The sequence below is a fragment of the Pituophis catenifer genome, unplaced genomic scaffold (genome assembly GCF_029215685.1).
Source record: "Pituophis catenifer annectens isolate HBS135680 unplaced genomic scaffold, rPitCat1.0.hap2 SCAF_4, whole genome shotgun sequence".
Classification (NCBI taxonomy): domain Eukaryota; kingdom Metazoa; phylum Chordata; class Lepidosauria; order Squamata; family Colubridae; genus Pituophis; species Pituophis catenifer.
The window spans coordinates 45,121,436-45,141,376 of NW_027256884.1; the positions used below are offsets into that span (position 1 = coordinate 45,121,436).

Genomic DNA, 19,941 nt, shown 5'->3' on the forward strand with positions numbered 1-19,941 from the left:
CTTGCAAATGGTTTATTGTAATGAGAGTTTTTTCCAATGAAATGTCTGTTTTGGTGTGATATAGTTGTGTGATATTGATATTGAATCAGTTATAATTATTATTCCTAGTGTCATTGATACGTCTGCTGTCAGAACTAAAAGGTTATTTTTTATATTATTCTGATGTAGTTTATTCTAACAGAACCTATAGTTGTGGACTAAGCTTTGAGAACACTTAAAATAGATAATGTACCATTTTTTTACCAGTCTTGCCACTGAATGCAGTTATGTCTTTCCATATTATATATAGATTTCTGTACAATTGTATCTTCTTCATGGACTTTTTAATCATTTTTTAATTATAAAGTAATCCAAAAGTAGTCCTTTTCAGAGAAACTTTTTACTGAAGATAAGATGAAATATTTTTCTGTTAGGAAATACAATAGAAGGAAATAAAAGCAAATTACTATCTCTATTGTGCAAAGTACAAATTACTGCAGTAAGTATAATTAATACCTAGGAAAAAGAGTTCTAATTTACCATGATTGTAAAACTGCAGGGGGAAATCAATATGTATGGATGATAGATTATATGAAAACACTGAAATAAAAGCACCAAATAGTTCCAAAGAAAAGCTCACATAAATAATGCAGACATCTGCTAGACTAATGTCTGACCTTCAGTTTCAAGGAAACCTGTAGATTAGTATAGCTGACTTAAAATAGCAGATGTCACTTTAAGCAGAAGGAATTGCTGAACAGTTTGAATGAATAAATGTTTTCCTAAGTACAAAAAAAGGAGAGATGTTGTATATATATGTAGAGAAATCGTAAAGAGTCAATTCTGTTGTCTAACATTATTGTGTAACTTATGATGAGAGTGGTCAAAGTGCAACATAGACATTGGAACAATTGGATTATATACTGTATTTTAAAGGCCATTTGATATACTTTTGATTCATAGTCATAGTTTAAAATTACCGTATATTTTATTTGTAATGTAATTTTTTTAAACAAATTATAAGGTGTGGAATCACCAACCATGCTTTTCTAGATGACTTCTTTTAAACTGGCTGTTATGTTGCAATATTTGGTTCTTTTCTGGTACGTGGGTTCATTTTACAAGAACAACCATGTAAATTGTAAATAGCTTCAAAATAAATGATGAACATCTCATTCAAAACTATCAACTTACTGTTGCTACGCTTATTTTACCTAACAATTAAATATTTCAGTCAAATAATTATTTGAACACGTTTATTTCATTTAAATGCAACTGTAATGCAGAATAACAACATACCTACCTTTAAGAAATGTAAAATTCTAAATTACAGTTAAAATAATTGCAATCAAAAGATATATTTATTCCTCTTTGAACAGAGCGTGGATCACACTTCTTGCAAGCCTCATTTTATTGAGGTGGGGCTAAGATGAGCATAACCAGCGATGAAGTGAATTTCTTGGTTTATCGCTACCTTCAGGAGTCAGGTAATTACTGTTCTTTTAACAATATAATGTATTTCTCAAACACAAAGTTATTGGAAGTAACAAAATCATCTAAAGTGGATTAAAATAAATATGTTAATTGGTTTGTTTGACAGTATTATTTATCCCCAGTATAGCTTAACTAATTTTCATACTTTGTTAAGATACAGACACTATACTTCCAATTGGCATAAAGGAATTTGCAAAACTGCTCATAGGATTTATAGGAACCTCATAACAAAATTAACAAAATCATAAGAACACTGTAAAAATTGTACACAGTAAAAGAATACAATATCATTCTGAATCATAATATCAGAAGGTTCTATGAATGGAAAGGCTCTATTGCAGTCTTTCTCAACCTTGGCAACTTTAAGTTGACTGGACTTCAACTCCCAGAATTCCCAGCTAAACATACTGGCTGGAGGATTCTGGGAGTTGAAATCCAGACAGCTTATAAGACAACAAATAACTGTTTTCCATATATGTTGTTTGATGATTAAATCAGAAGCAGCTTCTTTCCAGAGAACTGGAAATGAAATAATCTTTTAGAACATACTATGATTTTATACTGTTCAACAATGTAAAAGCAATTATGTTGAACTGGCTTTAGAAATAATTTAAAAGCCAATTTTATTGGAGTAATAAAAGAATAATATATTCTATCAATCTCATTTGAAGCTGTCATTGGTGGTTTCTATTTCTTCCATTCCTCAGCTTTTTTTGAAAGCAGCAGCAGTACTGTATAGTAATCATAAATTTTTATAATTCTAAATTGCATAAACTTGTGAACATATTAGAACCAATATATTAGCCACTATTGCATATTAGAACCGTCATCATAGTACAGTAAAAACCTTGATACACAAGACAAATCATAGTCTATAAAAAGGGGGTGAAGTCTGTATAATAATATTCATTGTATGAGGTCCATTAAGCCAAGGTATCACTGAAATAATAAGTAATAATGTTAATCCAGACTGTAAAAAATAAAGTTCAGCTCTCATCATTTTATTTTTATAATCTTTTTTGTTATTTCAACATGTTCTTCCTTGGCATAATTTGTATAAATTAACATTGAAAAATATTCTTTTGAGCAAAGAAAGCAGAAATAATGGACAGGTGATCCTGAGGACACAGATAAACCTCCAAGGGCTTTAACAACCCTCTAAAAGGATGGAAATGACCAGCTGTCTGCAAGGAATATAATTCCTCACCATCCAGTCAGAGCTGAAGAAGCTTCTTGGAGGAGAAGCAAAACGTCGTCAAAAAAAAAAATCAAGAAAGTCCAGTTACCTCCTTAAAAAGCACCTTTGGGAAAACCATGACCTGGATGACTTTCAACAACTGTAGAATCAGGCTTTAGCATAACAAAATTGACAAAAGTGAAGGGGGTCTGAATTCTTCCTGAATGCACTGTATATCTAACCACTTTTAGTCCCAGGAAAGCAACCAAATGCCTACTATTATTAGAACCAGGAACTTGTACAGATTACAAGGGTACTAAAAACAATTCTCAAAATGAGACTTATTCAGTATTATTTCATTCTAATACTCCATTGAAGTTAACAAATGCATAAATAAAAGCATTGTTTTAATACACTGTTTCTCAAACTTTTTGCTCGTAGAACCCCTTTCACCTTTTAAAAATTACAGAGGGCTCCAATAAAACTTTTGTTTGTATGGATTATATATATCAAAATTTATTGTATTAAAAATAAAAATGGTGGCACTTGTAATAGATGTATTTATTGTGTTAATATAAATAAAATATTTTTCCATAAATCCGTTCCTCTTTTAACAAATAAAAATTATAATGAGAAAAATGATATTATTTGAAATGTTTGCATGTATATCAAATATTTGGTAAATAATTTTGATTTTGCAACTCCCTGAGGGGTGACTATACTTTAAGAAAGTATATGTTTAATATGTTAAAGTCTTGATACAAAATTCATTTTCACTTTATTTCCAGTATATAAACTTAAAGGTATTTTCATATTTCTTTTAATACCTTCCAGTGCCTTTTTTGAAGTTTTATTACAATCCACAAATAGACTCAAAACCAAAATAAAAAGATAACAGAAAAACAGAGTTGAAAGAGATTTTGGAGATCTTCTAGTCCAGTGATGGCTAACCTTTTTGCCATCGCGTGCCAGGAGAGGGGGTCGGGGAGGGTCGCGCACACACGTGCCCATGTGCATGCGTGAGCAACCCCCTCCCCCCCGCTCCTGGCACATGATGGTCTGGTAGGCCCATTTTTCTTTCTTATCTGGTTCCAAATCCTTTCTGTATATTTGGGAAGGCCGAAAACAGCCTTTCCCACTCCCTTGGAGGCCTTACGGAGGCTGAAAGGGCCCATTTCCCAACTCTCGGTGGGACAGGAAGTGACATTTTTTGCTGTCCCCAGCCTCCAGAACCTCTCTAGGAGTCTCTAGGAGCCTCTCTAGGAGTCTCTAGAGGCTGGGGACAGGAAAAAACGTCACTTCCTGTCCCACCGGGAGTCGGGAAATGGGCCCTTTCAGCCTCCGTAGGGCCTCCAAGGGAGTGGGAAAGGCTGTTTTCGCCCTTCCCAGATACACAGAGAAGATCTGGAGCCAGGTAAGAAAGAAAAACGGGCCTTCCCCACCCCGCCCCCAGGCCCTCCAGAGGCAGGAAACAGCCTGTTTCCCTATTTCTGGTGGGCCCAGAAGGCCCGAAAATCAGCTGGCCAGTGCACGCATGTGCCCCAGAGCTGAGCTGGCGTGCCCACTAATATGGCTCTGCGTGCCACCTGTGGCACACGTGCCATAGGTTCGCCATCACGGTTCTAGTCCAACCCTCTGCTCCAGCAGAAAGCACTATACCATTTCAGAGAAATGATTGTCCAATCTCTTCTTAAAAACCTCCAGTGTTGGAGAACCTGCAACATCTGGAGACAAGTCGTTCCAGTGATTTAATTTTTCTGTCAGGAAATTTTTTCTTAGTTCTAGGTTGGTTCTCTCCTTGATTAGTTTCTATCCATTGCTTCTTGTCCTGAAAAGCAAATGGTATCTGAAATACCCACAACCCAAAAGATTAACAAAAGAATTCTATCAAATGATTGCTTTTTTCTTTGATTGAACATTTAGATATGTTCAATTATTTCCATATTTGCCTGCTAAAACTATTAAATATATGAAAGTATTTTTCTTGAATACTTTCCTTTTATTTTAATAGATAAATATATGTTGAATAGTTCTGAATTTTTTGCAGGTGTTGATTTCTCAGTCAAAGCAGTACAGTATAGTTCGATATTCAGTGCAGTCATGGATATATTCTTATTTCTATGAAACTTCATGGGCAGCCACACTTATTATAATTTTAGCAGCTAACTTGTTCCTCCAGAATCTTCTGATGATGCTCAAATAGTTGCAAGAATTAATATATAAGAGCAAATATTTAGTGAAGGAGGAAAGGATTAAGCCCTATTGATCCAACAATCATCTCCCCCCAACAAAGTTTGTAATTTCCAGTAGGGTTTAAATTTGTACTAGACTATAATCTGATGCTTACATGATTGAGATTGAACCTTGTGATCTCAGTGGAACTTCTTTTGGAGTAGATTAATAATAAATTATTAGTATTTTACATATGATTCTAAAATTAATAATTTATTATGGTTTTTAACATAGTGTAAGATAGTTTGTGCTTATTAATACTGTTGAATAAGTTTTTTAATTATGTAATTATAAGCAAAAATGTAAATGTATTCATTTATTTAATTCAATTTACATGGTTGCTCCTCTCTCATAAAATGAAGTTGGGAGACCAACACAATAAACATCAATACGAAAAATAAAATACAATAAATAAAACACATTAGATACTATTTTTTTTTAATTTTTAAATAATTTTTATTATTAAAATAACATTACAAACAACATATACAATACTTCACCCTGTGCTATACATAAGAAAGGAAGATTTGGTTCTTTGGATATATCCTCATGATCGCCAAAATCCACGTTCTCGGGGTACAGGTACCGAAGCATACAATTTTCCCAGCACATAGTCCACAAATGGTTTCCAAATTTTCCAGAAAATATCTTCTTTATAGTCACCATTTCTAATTTTAATATTGCATGTCATTTTATCGTTTAAAGCTAATTTCCACATTTCACAATACCATTCTTCTATTCTAAAATTCACATCTAATTTCCAATATCTGGCTATTATAATTCTACCCATTATAACCATAATTCTAATCAATTCTTTCTCATATTTTGTTGGTTCTATTTCATTAATTATCAACAGTAATATAGTTTCTGGTCTCAATATTATTGCTTTCCCCATCATTTCAAATATCGTTTTCTCCAATTGTTGCCAAAACTTTTTAACTGTATCACATTTGTACCACATATGTTCATAAGTCCCTAATTCCATATCACATCTCCAACATTGTTTACTAATTTTGTTATCCATCAATGACAATCTTAATGGAGTCAAATACCATTTCCAAACAACCTTATAATTATGCTCTTTAATCCTTACAGATAAAGTCTTCATAATTCTACTCTTCCAATTCACATTCCAATCTAAATCTGATATTTTAATATTAAGTTCTTTTTCCCAATTCGTCTTCATCACCCTTTGTGGTTTTCCATCAAAATTTATAATCTTATATATTTTACTAACGAGTCCCTTTAGCCTAATTTCATCTTTCATAATTTGGAATACTAAATGTTCAAATTCAGTTTTACTTCTACTTATCGAACAATTGTCCCTTACTTTCTTAGTCCATTTTTCTATCTGTATTTTTTCAAACCAGCCTAAACCCAATTTTTCAATGATTTCTTTTTTCCTCCTTTCATTTTCTGAAGTTTTTAACCAATCTATTATAATTTGTATATTTTCATCTTCCATTACCCTATCACGACTTATATTAGTTTTAATCGGCCAATTTTCAATTGTCTTCCCTAAGAAAATTATATGGTTTTTTAATTATGTAATTATAAGCAAAAATGTAAATGTATTCATTTATTTAATTCAATTTATATGGTTGCTCCTCTCTCATAAAATGAAGTTGGGAGACCAACACAATAAACATCAATACGAAAAATAAAATACAATAAATAAAACACATTAGATACTAAATGTGTTTTAAATACTAAAAAGAAAAATGGTCACAAGGATAAAACAACAAATTCATTCAATTCATGGCTCAACCTCATTATCTGGAAAAAAAGGCAAGTCAGAGAGCTTTATGGAAGTCTATCTAGTCTTGAAAGGAATAGTGTTCTAGAGGGTAGGTACTATAACTGTAGATATCCTTCATGGGACTTGAAAGGTAAATACCCTTTAATCAATAGGACTGGAGCATGCCCTTTCTGCCAGATCTGGTGGGGCAGGTATAGATCAGAGGTTGGTTTCAGCAGGTTCTGACCAGTTCGGGAAAACCGGTGGCGGAAATTTTGAGTAGTTCGGAGAATCGGTAGTAAAAATTCTGACTGGCCCCGCTCCCATCTATTCTCTGCCTCCCAAGTCCCAACTGATCAGGAGGAAATGGGGATTTTGCAATAACCTTCCCCTGGAGTGGGGTGGGAATGGAGATTTTACAGTATCCTTCCCCTGCCATGCCCACCAAGCCATGCCATGCCACGCCCAAGCCACACCCACAGAACCGGTAGTAAAAATTTTTGAAACTCACCACTGGTATAGACAATTAGATATGATTGTTCAAATGTAATGGCATGTTCCATAATAATGTTGAAAATATAATCGGCATTGCTCCAAAACAATGATGTACTGAGTGATGATTTGAATTCTGTTGTTTCTCTTAAATTTTGTACACATTTGACTGGCAATAGGAATGCACTCACTCTTTTGTGTCTGATTTCAAGTAGCAGCTGCACAAGTAGGCATGCTGAGTGGCCTTTTTATATGAATGTCCATATTTGCTCTTCTATTTAACTCATATTTTGAAGACAAACATAATTTCTTAAGATAAAAGAATGTGCCTGCCCTGATTAAATTTGGTTCATAAAACATTAGCTAGTAATATGAGGAAGGATTTACTTCTAGCTATAGTAGATCTGACGGGGTGTGTGTGTGTATGTGGCTGAAATGCATGTTTGAAGAAATTATTTCAAAGGATCTCATTATGCTATCTTCCCCACTTCCCCCAAAGACAGTTTGAAAATCAAGGTGTTCCCCTTGCTATCAGAACCCCAGAAAACTTCAGAAATATTGCCAACTTTGATGAAATTATTTTAACTTAATTATATAACAATTTTGTTACTATTAGGCTAATTTGCCTTTTGTGAGAATCTCTTTATTCCTTGATTACCTTGTGATTTTTCTCTTTTGGTCTGTATGCTATGGTCTGTAAAATCAGCTAAAAATGAAGATGTTTTTTGCTTGACAAGATAGCAGCAAATGCTTCAAGCTACTCAAGGGTACAGATAAGGTTATGATGCCAATGAGATTTTTACATTGTTCACATGCACAGAATAAAAAGTGTAATTGAAACAAAGATTAAATAGGTTGTATCTCTCTCCGCAATTTCTTCATCCAGTTCTCTGTGTGAACTTGATTCTGGAATTTATCTGATAGGTTTCTAATATTGCAAACTATTGGTTATACTCGCCAAAAATCAATTGAATGTAATGGCTAAAATTGAATGAATGTGTGAATGAATATGTAAATATGTCCCTTAGCATTTTTCAGAACATATATACATACACAGACACATAAGTATAAATGATGGTTGTTTATCTTTACCTTGAATCAAGTTTGTTCAAAATGAACAACTATGAAATTAGATAATATTTATTTTGTTTTCCAACATTCATTTTGCATAGTTTTCCTGCCAATTATTGTTAATTAAGCTTCTGTAATCTTTGTTTAGCAGATTAAGCAATTCCCCCATTGTGCCCTAGACATTGATGATGCCTATTACCTCTTGCCCTCTTCCAGTAGCACTGCTGCAGTTGCCAGCTCCAAGTTCCAAGCCATTATGACAAGCTAGCACTCATTGCAGTTTATTGTAGAGACAGCATTGGATAAACTTCTCACAAAAATTACGAACAATATGGAATGTTCAACATTCCCTTTGCACTGGTGTGTCTGGAATTATTTTATATAGCAGTTGTGGCACAGACCAAAACTGACAGCTAAGCCAACTGATAGGTACCTTTAGGATCACCTCTTCCAACCAAAAATAGCCATATGATTCATTCATCTTCCTAAATAAACTGTTGTTAGCTTCCTAGTAATTCATAGTACAAGGGACTGACGCTTGGAAATACTGTTTTTCATTAGGAGTATCCATCATCTTGAACAGCTTCCTCTTGAAGTTCTGACTTGCCTGCATTCTGCTGTCTCCCTTTATATTATTGAAAACAGCTCTTCCAGTGCCTAGAGAGTGAGATCATGCTCTCTTTATTTGGATTGCACTTATATTTTACTTTTTAAATTATGTTTTGTTTTATTTTATCATGGCTATTTTTGTAAAATTATTATGTACATCTTAATTATGCTATTAAGAAAACTGCAACAAATTGACATTGCTCTCTTCCTTCAGTTAAGAAAGAGTTATTGGCACAAGATCACCCAGCCGACTTTCATGACTTATGCAGATCTACAACTACGTTTTTCTGTTCCTAGTCCAACACTAGACCAAATTGGCTCTAATGTTATCAAAACATAAGAGAATATACACAATTGCAAAATTTAAAGAGAGGGAAAAAGTCTTCAGAATTCAAACTGATGTTCAGGGTATTTTAAACAGACATGTATTAATTTGACACCTGTATATTATATTCCATTATATTAAAAGTGATATACCAGAATATTTGTAGCCTTCCAAATATTTTTTAAAACTGAACTGTTTCAAATAATGTAATGGCAATTAATATGATGCCCTGAATTTATTGACTTTTATTTTTGTTTGCTTTTTTATGTTAGATGTTTTACACATTTTTATATATGGGATCAAACCAATCAACATGGTGATTTAATAGGTATCCCTTGCTAAGCATTTTCTTTACATTAGGTGTTGGCAAACATATTTGTCCAGGATGTGCTTCCCAAGTAAAAATAAATATAAAGTTGTCAAGATGCAATCATAATGAAGAGCACATGAATTATTTGGTATGCCAAGTTAAAGGATGACCAGCCAGGATTTGTAGCCAGATCCTCAACTCTGGAAACAGACCAACTAGCTTTCCTTCAATCTGGAGCTCAATGACCTGAAACAAATAAAAATAGTGTGCCATCCTACCACTATCTTAACGCGTGGGAAAATGCATAGCTATAATGTTTTTTTAATGTGAACAGGATAAAATCTGCATGACAGATGGAAACATTTTAAGTGTAGAAAACAAGCCATGTCATAGAAATTGGTGCTGCATTCTTTATGCTTTATAGGCTTTTTAAAAGCTTATAACATTCTTGTTTTTATCAAGACAGAATTAAATGCAAGAAAACTAGATTTCTATTAACAACTGATGGCTGCAAATATAATAGAAATCAGTCATTGATCTTAATCAAAATTATCTTCCTGTGTTTCCAGATCTGCTCTCATCATAAAATAGTTTCAAATTCTGAAGCTGAAAATCAATTTCCATGCAAGTAACATGTACAAAAAAGTCACAAAATGTAAAGAATGCTAACTGAGAAGGGAAACATTTCGTTTCAATGGAAAGAGTGAAATAGTATGCCTTGTGCATTGATACCCAAATGGGTAAAAACTACTTATTACTGTGTTTACCACTACAGGAAGCACTACGTGGGTAAAATTAAGCTTGGTATAATCAAGTATACATTTTCTTAGTGTATTTAAAAAGTATTATGCAAAAGCCTTGATTCAGGAAAGGTGGTGGTCATCTCCATGTAGCCATCTGAGGATCATGGTCTTACTCCTTTTCTGCACTTCACATGACACTGATTACAATTAAAGGGACTAGCTTCATATGTATGTGATGTAGATGAGGTTGCCAGTAATATATAACAGTAATTTCAATATTATAGCAGGTATGAGCCCTTTGATGTAATACTCCTTCTGATAAACTGAACTTTTTTCTTTTGTGTGAAAAAAGATTCTCCTACCTACCATTCTAAAAAAATATAGAATTTTTGTAGATAATATAAAGAAATTATATACAAATTATATATTAAAATGTATGTTTTCATTATAATAACCAGCAGTGGCCTGTATAATAATTTCTTGTATATATAGCAGGCAATGTAAGAGGTTGCTTTTACTCTTAAAAGAAGAATAGTTTGTAAACTAAGTAAGCTTTTAATAGAAGTAATTTCATCTGATATTATTTCTCATTTAATAGACAGTTTACTGTTTGCTGTAAATATTACAGTGTTTCTCCTAAGAGTTATGTAAATTAAAATTTGTCTGGTAACAATATTATAGTGCTTGTAATTCAATAGATTTGTGACAAAATTAGCTAACTACAAAATCATTTTCAAAGGTAATTCTTAGGATGACTTACCCGCTTATCTTAGGACCACCGCAGCCATGCTTCCCATGCCCTGACACCTGTTGCACCACTGCCCAATTTATTTCATGGCCACTCGCAGCCAGATGCCACATAGCTCATCAACCGGTGCCGCCACTCATGGCATGACGCCACGAGGCTTATCAAGCCCATGACATCGCTCGTGGCAGGAAGCTGCATGGCATGTTGTGCCATTGCACGCAAGAACAGTGATACTGGCACGAAAAGTGTCACGGCATTCTGCTGCGAGTGGAGGCACTGGCATGAGCCATGTGGCATCCTGCCACAAGGAGTGGCACCGGGGCAATGCGCCATGTGGCGTCTGGCCATAATTCAAGCAGCTGCAAGAGGCTACAGAAGAAGTCATACAGCAGCGCAACAGATGGGAGGACGTGGGAGTCCTGGCTGCGGCAGTCCTAAGGTAAGTTGGTGTGGGGCGCATGGGGCAGCTCCACCCCCTACTCCCACCCTAGCTTGATTTTTACGCCTGCACCTTGTCCCATCTTGTACAGTTGGTGGGCTGGGCTTAACTAGGGCTTATTTTTGTGTAGGGCTTATATTAGGCACAGGCATGAAAATTGGGCTAGAGCTTCTTTTTGGGGTAGGCCATATTTTTGGGCAAACACAGTACCACTGTACTGTTATAAACTAAACAAAGCAATGCTAGCTCATATGAAATATACAATAATTCTCAATGAGTGCATAAAAATTAATTGGTAGATTTCTTTACTGTAAGCTATTAGCAGAATAAGAACTACCTGTAGAGTATGTGCTATTAGGGGGCAATATTAGTAGGCATGAATAGCTCAATTCAAACATCTCCTGACAATCACATTTATAGCATAACATTTTGACTAAATTGCTGCTGGCAGTTTTATGTTTAATGCATATAAAATGCAATAAATATATTTATCATTGGGTTGCATTTCTTGGATAACTTTTATATAAGATTTTTTGGCAGCAGCATATGGCCAGTTTCCTCTGATGTGGCATTTATGTAGTATCTTCAGCACTGAAATCGTATGAGAAAAAAATCACCAATTCTTACACTTATCTGTTACCCCTATTTGCTTCTGTATTTTACAAAAACTATTAGTGATTACTGCATTGCTATTCCAAAAAAATCCTTATATATATTATTACCCTTTCTGTATTTAACTAGCTAGAGGTGCCTACGTTCCATTATATAGAGGACTGTTCTAGTCTTTCTGTGCCTGTTTCCCTTGGAGATGTATCTGTATGATTTCCATGCTGCTTGGATTTCAGAAGGTTTAAAAAAATCTTGCCTGTTTTCCCAGGCCTTGAGCTGAGCTTGGAGAGATGCTCTGTGTTGTATGTGTGGGTGCCTTTGACCAAATTCTCCATTTGTTTTCCTTTTAACTTTATTCTTTTATTTTTAAAATCTCATTTTGTTTTATTAGATTTTGCTCAGAATCCAAAAAATAGTTTTGGAATATTCTAAAAACAAATCTGAAGTGCTACACAGCTCTATTAACCAATTATACTGTTATAAGCAGCCTAGTAATATATGGTAGTTAGTCCTTCACCAGAGTAAAAAAAAAATTGAAAATAATTGCAACAAAACATATTTATGCACTGAAATATAACAGCCTAGATAGAGCTTACAAGAGCATAGATAACTTGGCTCAACTGTCTCCAGTTATGGTCACTGTTGGCAAAGCAGCCCAATATGGATATAAGATACTTCACAGAGAAAGATCTCTGTGTAATGATATTGGATCAATAAACAACTCAGATTGCATACCAGATCTTTCTGTGATACTCAGCTCATTATTATCTAATGTGCCACTTAAACTTTATACTTTAATCACCAAATATGTAGAGTAGAAATCATCATCAAGGTGACAGATTTGTGACAATATATGCCCCATTAAAGTATATTATTTCTGTTGTTTCATTTTTGTTCTGGTTTATTAATTATACTTGCATGTCAGATTAGCTGGTAATTACTGTGTTCAAGAGCCAAACGTGTATTCCTTTTCTATAAGTGGGTAGCGCCCTCCTGTATAATTCCTGCAACTATGACTTTTTCTTCAGCATTTCATTTCCTACTTAATACAAATAGTTTGGACCAGGGATGTCAAACTCTATTTCATTGAGGCTGCATCAGCATTGTGTTTGACTTCATGGAGCTGGGGGGCATAGCCAGGAGGGCCGTGGCCAGCTTGACGTCATTTGTGTTGGAGGTTGGTGGCCTGAGTACTCTGCCAGTGATAACGGGTTCATGAGCTCCGTTTTCAGCGCAACGGCCTCTTGCAACCCTCTGTCAGCCCACTTGCAACCCTCTGCGTGCGCCCCCCCCAGGCTACATTTTTGGCTGCTACAGCCTCCTTCTGCCCTCTACCAGCAAAAACAGAGCTTGGGGGGAGGTGCGTGGCTCCCCCGAGCTCTGTTCTTGCTGGCAGAGGCACTGTGGGCTGATCCTTTGCTATTTCCAGGGCGGCCCCGCAGGCTAGATCTAAGCACCCTCTGGGCTGGATCCAGCCCCCGGGCCTTGAGTTTGACACCCCTGGTTTATACCATTTTCTTTTGTCTTGCTTGCCACTAATTATTTTTTTCCAAATGCTCATTCTTTAAGAATTAAGCGTGCAAATGTAATTGAAGGGGACCATTATAGGGTTTTTTTTTCTATCAGACCTAATGTGGAAATTTTTCTCCCTTGTTGGGAGAGGCACAGGATTCAGCTGTGTTGTATTTAGTATATGTGTCACATTGCAGAGAGCTTAGATTTCATATCATGCCTTCCTTTTTCTCAGGTTTCTCCCATTCCGCCTTTACATTTGGAATAGAGAGTCATATTAGCCAATCCAACATCAATGGAACACTAGTGCCACCTGCTGCCCTTATCTCTATACTTCAGAAAGGCCTACAGTATGTGGAAGCAGAGATAAGCATCAATGAGGCAAGTATCACCTCTTCCTTAGCTAGAAAATGCTTAATGATTAGAGCTTGATCAACCTAAGGTAGTTTGCTTGAGTTGATGCCAATTTTGAAAGATAGAAGAACACAAACAAGGCCTGACTTATTTGTTAATGTTGGTTTTAATTAAAATGGATGTACCTGTTTTCTTTAATTGATGAAAGCTCTAGGGTCTCTTCGTTCATTCTGCTAAGCCTGATATCTTAGCCAATAGAACCAACTGGCTCTTCTTTTTAATTTTACTTTTTAGTTTCTACTATTACTTTCCTCTACTTTTTTTCCATGTTTAGTTTTTTTATTGTTATCCTCCCTTATCTCTTAATCTACTTAATCAGCCAATTTCATTGTATACATGATGTACAATGACAATAAAGGGTATACTATACTTGTCTGATTAATAGTCCTCATTGGTCCCTTTCATTTTCTTCCTAAAAGTAGGATTTTTCAAACTGGGGACTTGTATGGATTCCATCAGACAAATAAGAAAAAGATCTCTCTATCTAAGGTTGTTTTTCTTCCTTAATACCATGCACAGAAGTTTTCTCCTACAAGTGACTGAAGTACAGTGAGCAGGGTAGGATTTGTCTCTGATCATTTAGAAGTTCTGCCCGTCTTGATAAGAGGTTCTGAGCATTTTTTGAATATACAGGTTGCCTTGGGGAAAAAAATAGAAAATGTCTGCTGAAAAATATACAACAGTCCTTTTTTTCTCATTCCATTCTCCCTAAAATGAATCAGAGCTGTGCATTTTAAGTACTAAAATCAATGTAATTACATTGAATTTTATCAGATTAAATTTCACATTAATTAAAGTATAATATTTGAATTCTATTTTAATAGAATTGAACAAGTGTCGCCTTGCACATTGAATTCAAATCTGATCTTGACTGATTTACATGCCATTGCATTTAATGTCAATGTGCGGAAAAACTTTTGCTTCCTTATACTGTTGCCACATTCATTTTTTTTCAGAATTAACCATAGAGTTGATGGTATTTGGGTGACATATAAATTTAATAAATTATGATTGGTCACACAGTCAGCCAGATGTTTAGAGTGGATTTGGCATTTTTATTCACCTATCACGTCCTTCCCATGGAACTGAGATGGGCAGCTATTATTATTTGATGGTGTTAAAAGTATCATTGCTGGATGTAACTTGTTTCAAGTAAAGCTGCCTTTTGCACTTGATTGATGTATATTTTATCAATGCTGTTGGTGTTCAAGTGATGCTGTAGACATTTTGGGATTGCACCCAAGGAACCGACCATGGTTGGTACTATTTTTGATTATTATTTTTTTGCCACAGCCATTCTACTTTTTTTCTGTTCAGTCTGTAGATTTATAGTTATAGCAATTGAATAAAACTTAATTGAATATTATAAATAGATTTATGCCTCCCTAAACTCACTTCTTTTAGATAATTAAGTTTGTAATGCATACATTCTATATTTAGCATGAAATTTTGTTACTAAATATATATTTAGATTGCAAACAAATATTTCCGTATAATAATCTGATTACTCTCAATGAACTTCTGATATTGTTTGACTTCAGATTTTAACTGTGCTACACAGAAATCATTAAGAAGTGTTTCTTGCTAAGGTTCATTTATTTGAGACCATAATTTTGTATGGCATTTAGAAGATAATTCATTTTCTGTAGATGTTGTCTGTTTTCCTTGGTTTTACTTGCACTATGTTACATAAATTATTATAAGCAAATTACTGTATTGTCAATAGAAAAATTATTTAAACAGCAGGTTATTTATACATATTAAAATATCTCAGTGTTTTAGGTATGGAATGATGCATATGCTGCTTGCTTCACTAATCATAATCAAATGTGATAGGATAATTAAAAATCATGTTGTCAGATCAAAGTCGGAACTAGGGTAGAACTTCAAAGAATTCAAAGTCTTTGTTTGATAAATTCTGATTGTTCTTAATTTTCCAGTCATTGAAAAGGGTGACTTAAGATTGTATTGGTGTTCTTAATTTTATTAATTTATTTAATTTATTTATATGATCCTCCATCTCATCTATTGTGACTCTAACTGATATACATTAATCCACTAAAACAATATATACTGTATATAAAAACAATCATACATACACACATACACACACACACACAAATACATACCACAGTTCCGTGTGTGTGTGTGAGCTTGCACACATAACTGTGGTTTAGTGTGTTTATTAATATTTTCCCACAACTCCCTTCACTAAAAACCCAGAACTGTCCCAATGAAGTCCAACCACAAGCAGACCAAAGCTAGTCCACAGAGCAATGGCCATAAATCCACAAGGCACTTGAAAGTTTCCCAATCAAAATAAACCTACCTGGCAAAATTAAATCCACAATACAAGAGGGTTCACGAGGCAAGAAAAGTCCAGAGTTCACAAGGCACAATCCAAGTCAAGGCACATTGTCAATCCAAAGCAAGGCAAGAATCACAACGACTAAAAAACACACAGCTAGGAAATGAATACGTTGTTCCTAGCATCGCTTCCATCTGTCTGCTGTGCTAATAAATAGCCAGCTTCTGGTGCAGCCCATCAAGAAGGGCAAGACTTTCTCCTCGCGAGTAATCTGGCTAACCTTCTCTGTTCCTGCCTTTTCTCTGCCCTATGTGTTCTTGGAGCAGGTGCAAAAGGCAGTTCCTTTTCCTCATCACTGACTGGCTGCAGCTGCATGCTTCCTCCACCTAAAGCCTCAGGGCTGTCCTGCTGCAGCTGTGCTTGAGCCAAATCCTTCTCAGATGGCTGCTTGGAGCCATTAACCAACTCACTTCCAGACATGCCTGGAATTGGTTCATCTTCCTGGGAACTGACATCTGGAGAAATATCTGGAGAAGGGTCCAGGGGAGTCATCACACTATCCCCCTGGCATGACCTGTCTTCCCAGAGCCCCGCAGTCCAGGTTTCTGCAGATACCAGCAGTGCAACCAAAGGACCAGCCGAGGGACATGCACAGCATTGGCATTTTCCCAGAACATGTCCTCAGGGCCATAGCCCTTCCAGTCCACTAAATATTGTAGACATTCCCAGCAAACATGGGAATCCACAATGAGTACCACCTCATATACCGGCTATCCCTGAACTAATACCAGCATGAGCAAGGACCAGTGGAATATTGGGTGGATGTGCATTCACGTGGGCAGGGTCAGACGATATGCCATTGGGTTGACGACCAATTCCACTGGGAATGGGCCTAGGAAGCAGTGTAAATCTGACCCACCGGAAGCTTGGCATTCAGAACAAGGTCATTGGGTAGTCGTACGAGCAACGTGGTGGGAGTTGCTCCATCTCTCACTTGCTGAACACATCGGCATAGTAGAAAAAGTAGAAGAGAGGTGCATTATACTATGATATATCATAGCTATATGATTCATCCAATGTTGGACTAGAAAAACCTTTGCTGATCTAAAAAGGAATTTTATTATGTTCTTATTTAACCTTCATGAGAAAAAAAAGGAAATAATAGAATGAATTTTATGAATCTCCCAAAATCCAACCAGATCAAAAGGTTTCAAATGTAGCCTTACTTTTGTTAAGTATAATTTTATGAGATTAATGTTTTCTGAGCAATGTTTTCTGAGGATAAGTCAAAATATTTTTTCTTGTTCTTAAGTATGTGACTGTCAGTTTCATTGTCAGTATGTGACCTCCATAATTTATTTCCTGATTAATCATTCAAAGTTTTTTCATCGTTGCTTAGTACAGGTAGTCCTCAAATTACGACCACAATGGAGCCTGAAATTTATGTTGCTAAATGAGAAATTTGTTAAGTGAGTTTTGTCTCATTTTACAACCTTTCTTTGTTTGTTAAGTGAATCAGTGCAGTTGTTAAGTTAGTAATACAGTTGTTAAGTGAATCTTGTTCCCCACTGACTTTGCTTGTCAGAAATTTGCAAAAGCAGATCACATGACTCCAGGACACTGCAATCGTCATAAATGTGAGTCAGTTGCCAAACGTCTGAATTTTGATCATGGGACCATGGGAATCACACAATGATCATAAGTGTGAAAAATGGTCATAAGTCACTTTTTTTAGTGTGGTTGTAACTTTGAACAGTCACTAAATGAACTGTTGTAAGTTGAGGACTACCTGTAGTCTAGCAAGTTAGTAGTAAAAATTCTATATATTCAATTAAAGACTATAATTTCAGATTACGTGGTAATTGTATTCTGCTTAGCTAGTATTTCATTTATTTAACAGGAAAAACATTTTCTTTTTCTTTTTTTTTTCTTTCCATTCCTAGGATGGTACAGTGTTTGATGGCAGACCTATAGAGTCATTATCTTTGATAGATGCAGTAATGCCTGATGTAGTGCAAACTCGGCAGCAGGCTTTCAGGGAGAAATTAGCACAGCAACAAGCTAGTGCAGCAACAGCTGTAGCTACAACAGCAACAGCAACAGCAGTCACAACTACTACAACAGCCACAACAACTATTGCTATCCCACAGCAAAATACACCAAAGACTGGAGAAGCCACTGTGAATGGAGAGGAGAATGGGGCACATGCAATAAGTAAGTTAAACTATGTTTTCTAATGGGTATGTTTACATTAAATGCAAATTTATGTGGCAATGACAGATATATATATAGATATCTTTGACCGAAAGCCACAGACACATTGCCCTCATTTTAGCCTTACCTATTAGTTGATGTCTTTTCGCTTTTGTCTTTTGTGTTCAGGTTACTACAAGGTGATTACCAAATAAGCATTCTGAAATTCTAAATTGTATTGACATGTTTAAGCACTGTAAGTTCTCATTAGTCCTCATGTGCTGGGAATAGAAAGCAGGCTTGAGCTGCCTTGATATCAGTCAATAATGGTCTCCTCTTGGGAAAAAATTAACATTTCCAATCAATATTTATGCTTAATTAAATTTTCCTATTAGTTTTGTTACTATTGTTTTATTTTCATTGTTTCTGTTTTCACTATGCCTTGAATTAGTTTACATAGATTTATGTATGTTTTGCAGATAATCACTCAAAACCAATGGAAATCGATGGGGATGTTGAAATTCCTTCTAATAAAGCAACAGTTCTTCGGGGTCATGAATCAGAGGTGTTCATCTGTGCCTGGAATCCTGTCAGTGATCTACTAGCATCAGGGTAAATTATGGATTAAAACAAATGTGAACTTTTTAATATTTTTCATTCTTGCCCAGCAGTATCAATTCTAGCAACAACAGTAAATAGAATTTGGCAGATAATCTTCGTTCTTGGAAGGAAGACATGTGCACATAAGAAATTGATTTCCAACTAATATATAATAATATTGTTTCAAAACAATTTTGAGCCAACAGAACCCCAAGCTTTTTTTTGTGAGTAATATGTGTATTCATTCTTTTTAGATCTGGTGATTCCACTGCCAGAATATGGAATCTTAATGAAAACAGCAATGGTAGTTCCACACAACTAGTTTTGAGGCACTGTATAAGAGAAGGAGGGCATGATGTTCCCAGCAATAAAGATGTAACATCACTAGACTGGAATGTAAGTTGACAAATAAAACTCTTGTCTATAGAATACAGCTTGTGTATAAAATATAATTGGGTGTGGGTGAGCGCAAGTTGGTTGGTGAATGAATGAATGAATTGAATGAATGAACGAATGAGAGCCAGCTTACTGTAGTGATTAAGGCACCAGACTAGAAACCAGAATACCATGAGTTCTAGTATGAAAGCTGGCAGAGTGACTTTGGGTCAGTCTCTCAACCCACAACATAATGCTCAGGTTACAAGCCAATCGGTCAATTCATGTTGCTAGCAAAGGATCAACACTCAGTTGATCTGAAAAGAAAAAGTAGAACCTGCACTTAGGAAGTTATAGATACAGTATAAATATAAATATTTCTTCCAATTTTTCCTTGCAGGTATAATAATAATTTAGGTGTAAGCAATTTGATGCCTTCTAGACGTTTTGGATAATAGTTCAGCAGCTCCAACTAGTATTATCAGTTATTTTAAATGTATGCTAATAGTCTCCTTACATCCAGAATCGTACTAATGTGCTTATGGAACAAACTGAAAATGTCACAATATTTTT

The 19,941-nt window shown here is 35.3% G+C and overlaps 1 protein-coding gene across 2 annotated transcripts in view; it reads left to right on the forward strand.

Moving 5' to 3' along the window:
* The window catches only part of TBL1X (transducin beta like 1 X-linked), a 167,757-nt gene that overhangs the window by 127,910 nt on the left and 19,906 nt on the right, over positions 1-19,941 (forward strand). For both annotated transcript variants that reach the window (XM_070943469.1, XM_070943470.1), the window contains 5 exons: positions 1,359-1,466; positions 13,714-13,859; positions 18,144-18,414; positions 18,873-19,005; positions 19,248-19,389. In XM_070943469.1, coding sequence (XP_070799570.1) covers positions 1,409-1,466; positions 13,714-13,859; positions 18,144-18,414; positions 18,873-19,005; positions 19,248-19,389 — 750 coding nt within the window. In that variant the 5' untranslated portion in view covers positions 1,359-1,408. The remainder of the gene's footprint in view (positions 1-1,358; positions 1,467-13,713; positions 13,860-18,143; positions 18,415-18,872; positions 19,006-19,247; positions 19,390-19,941) is intronic.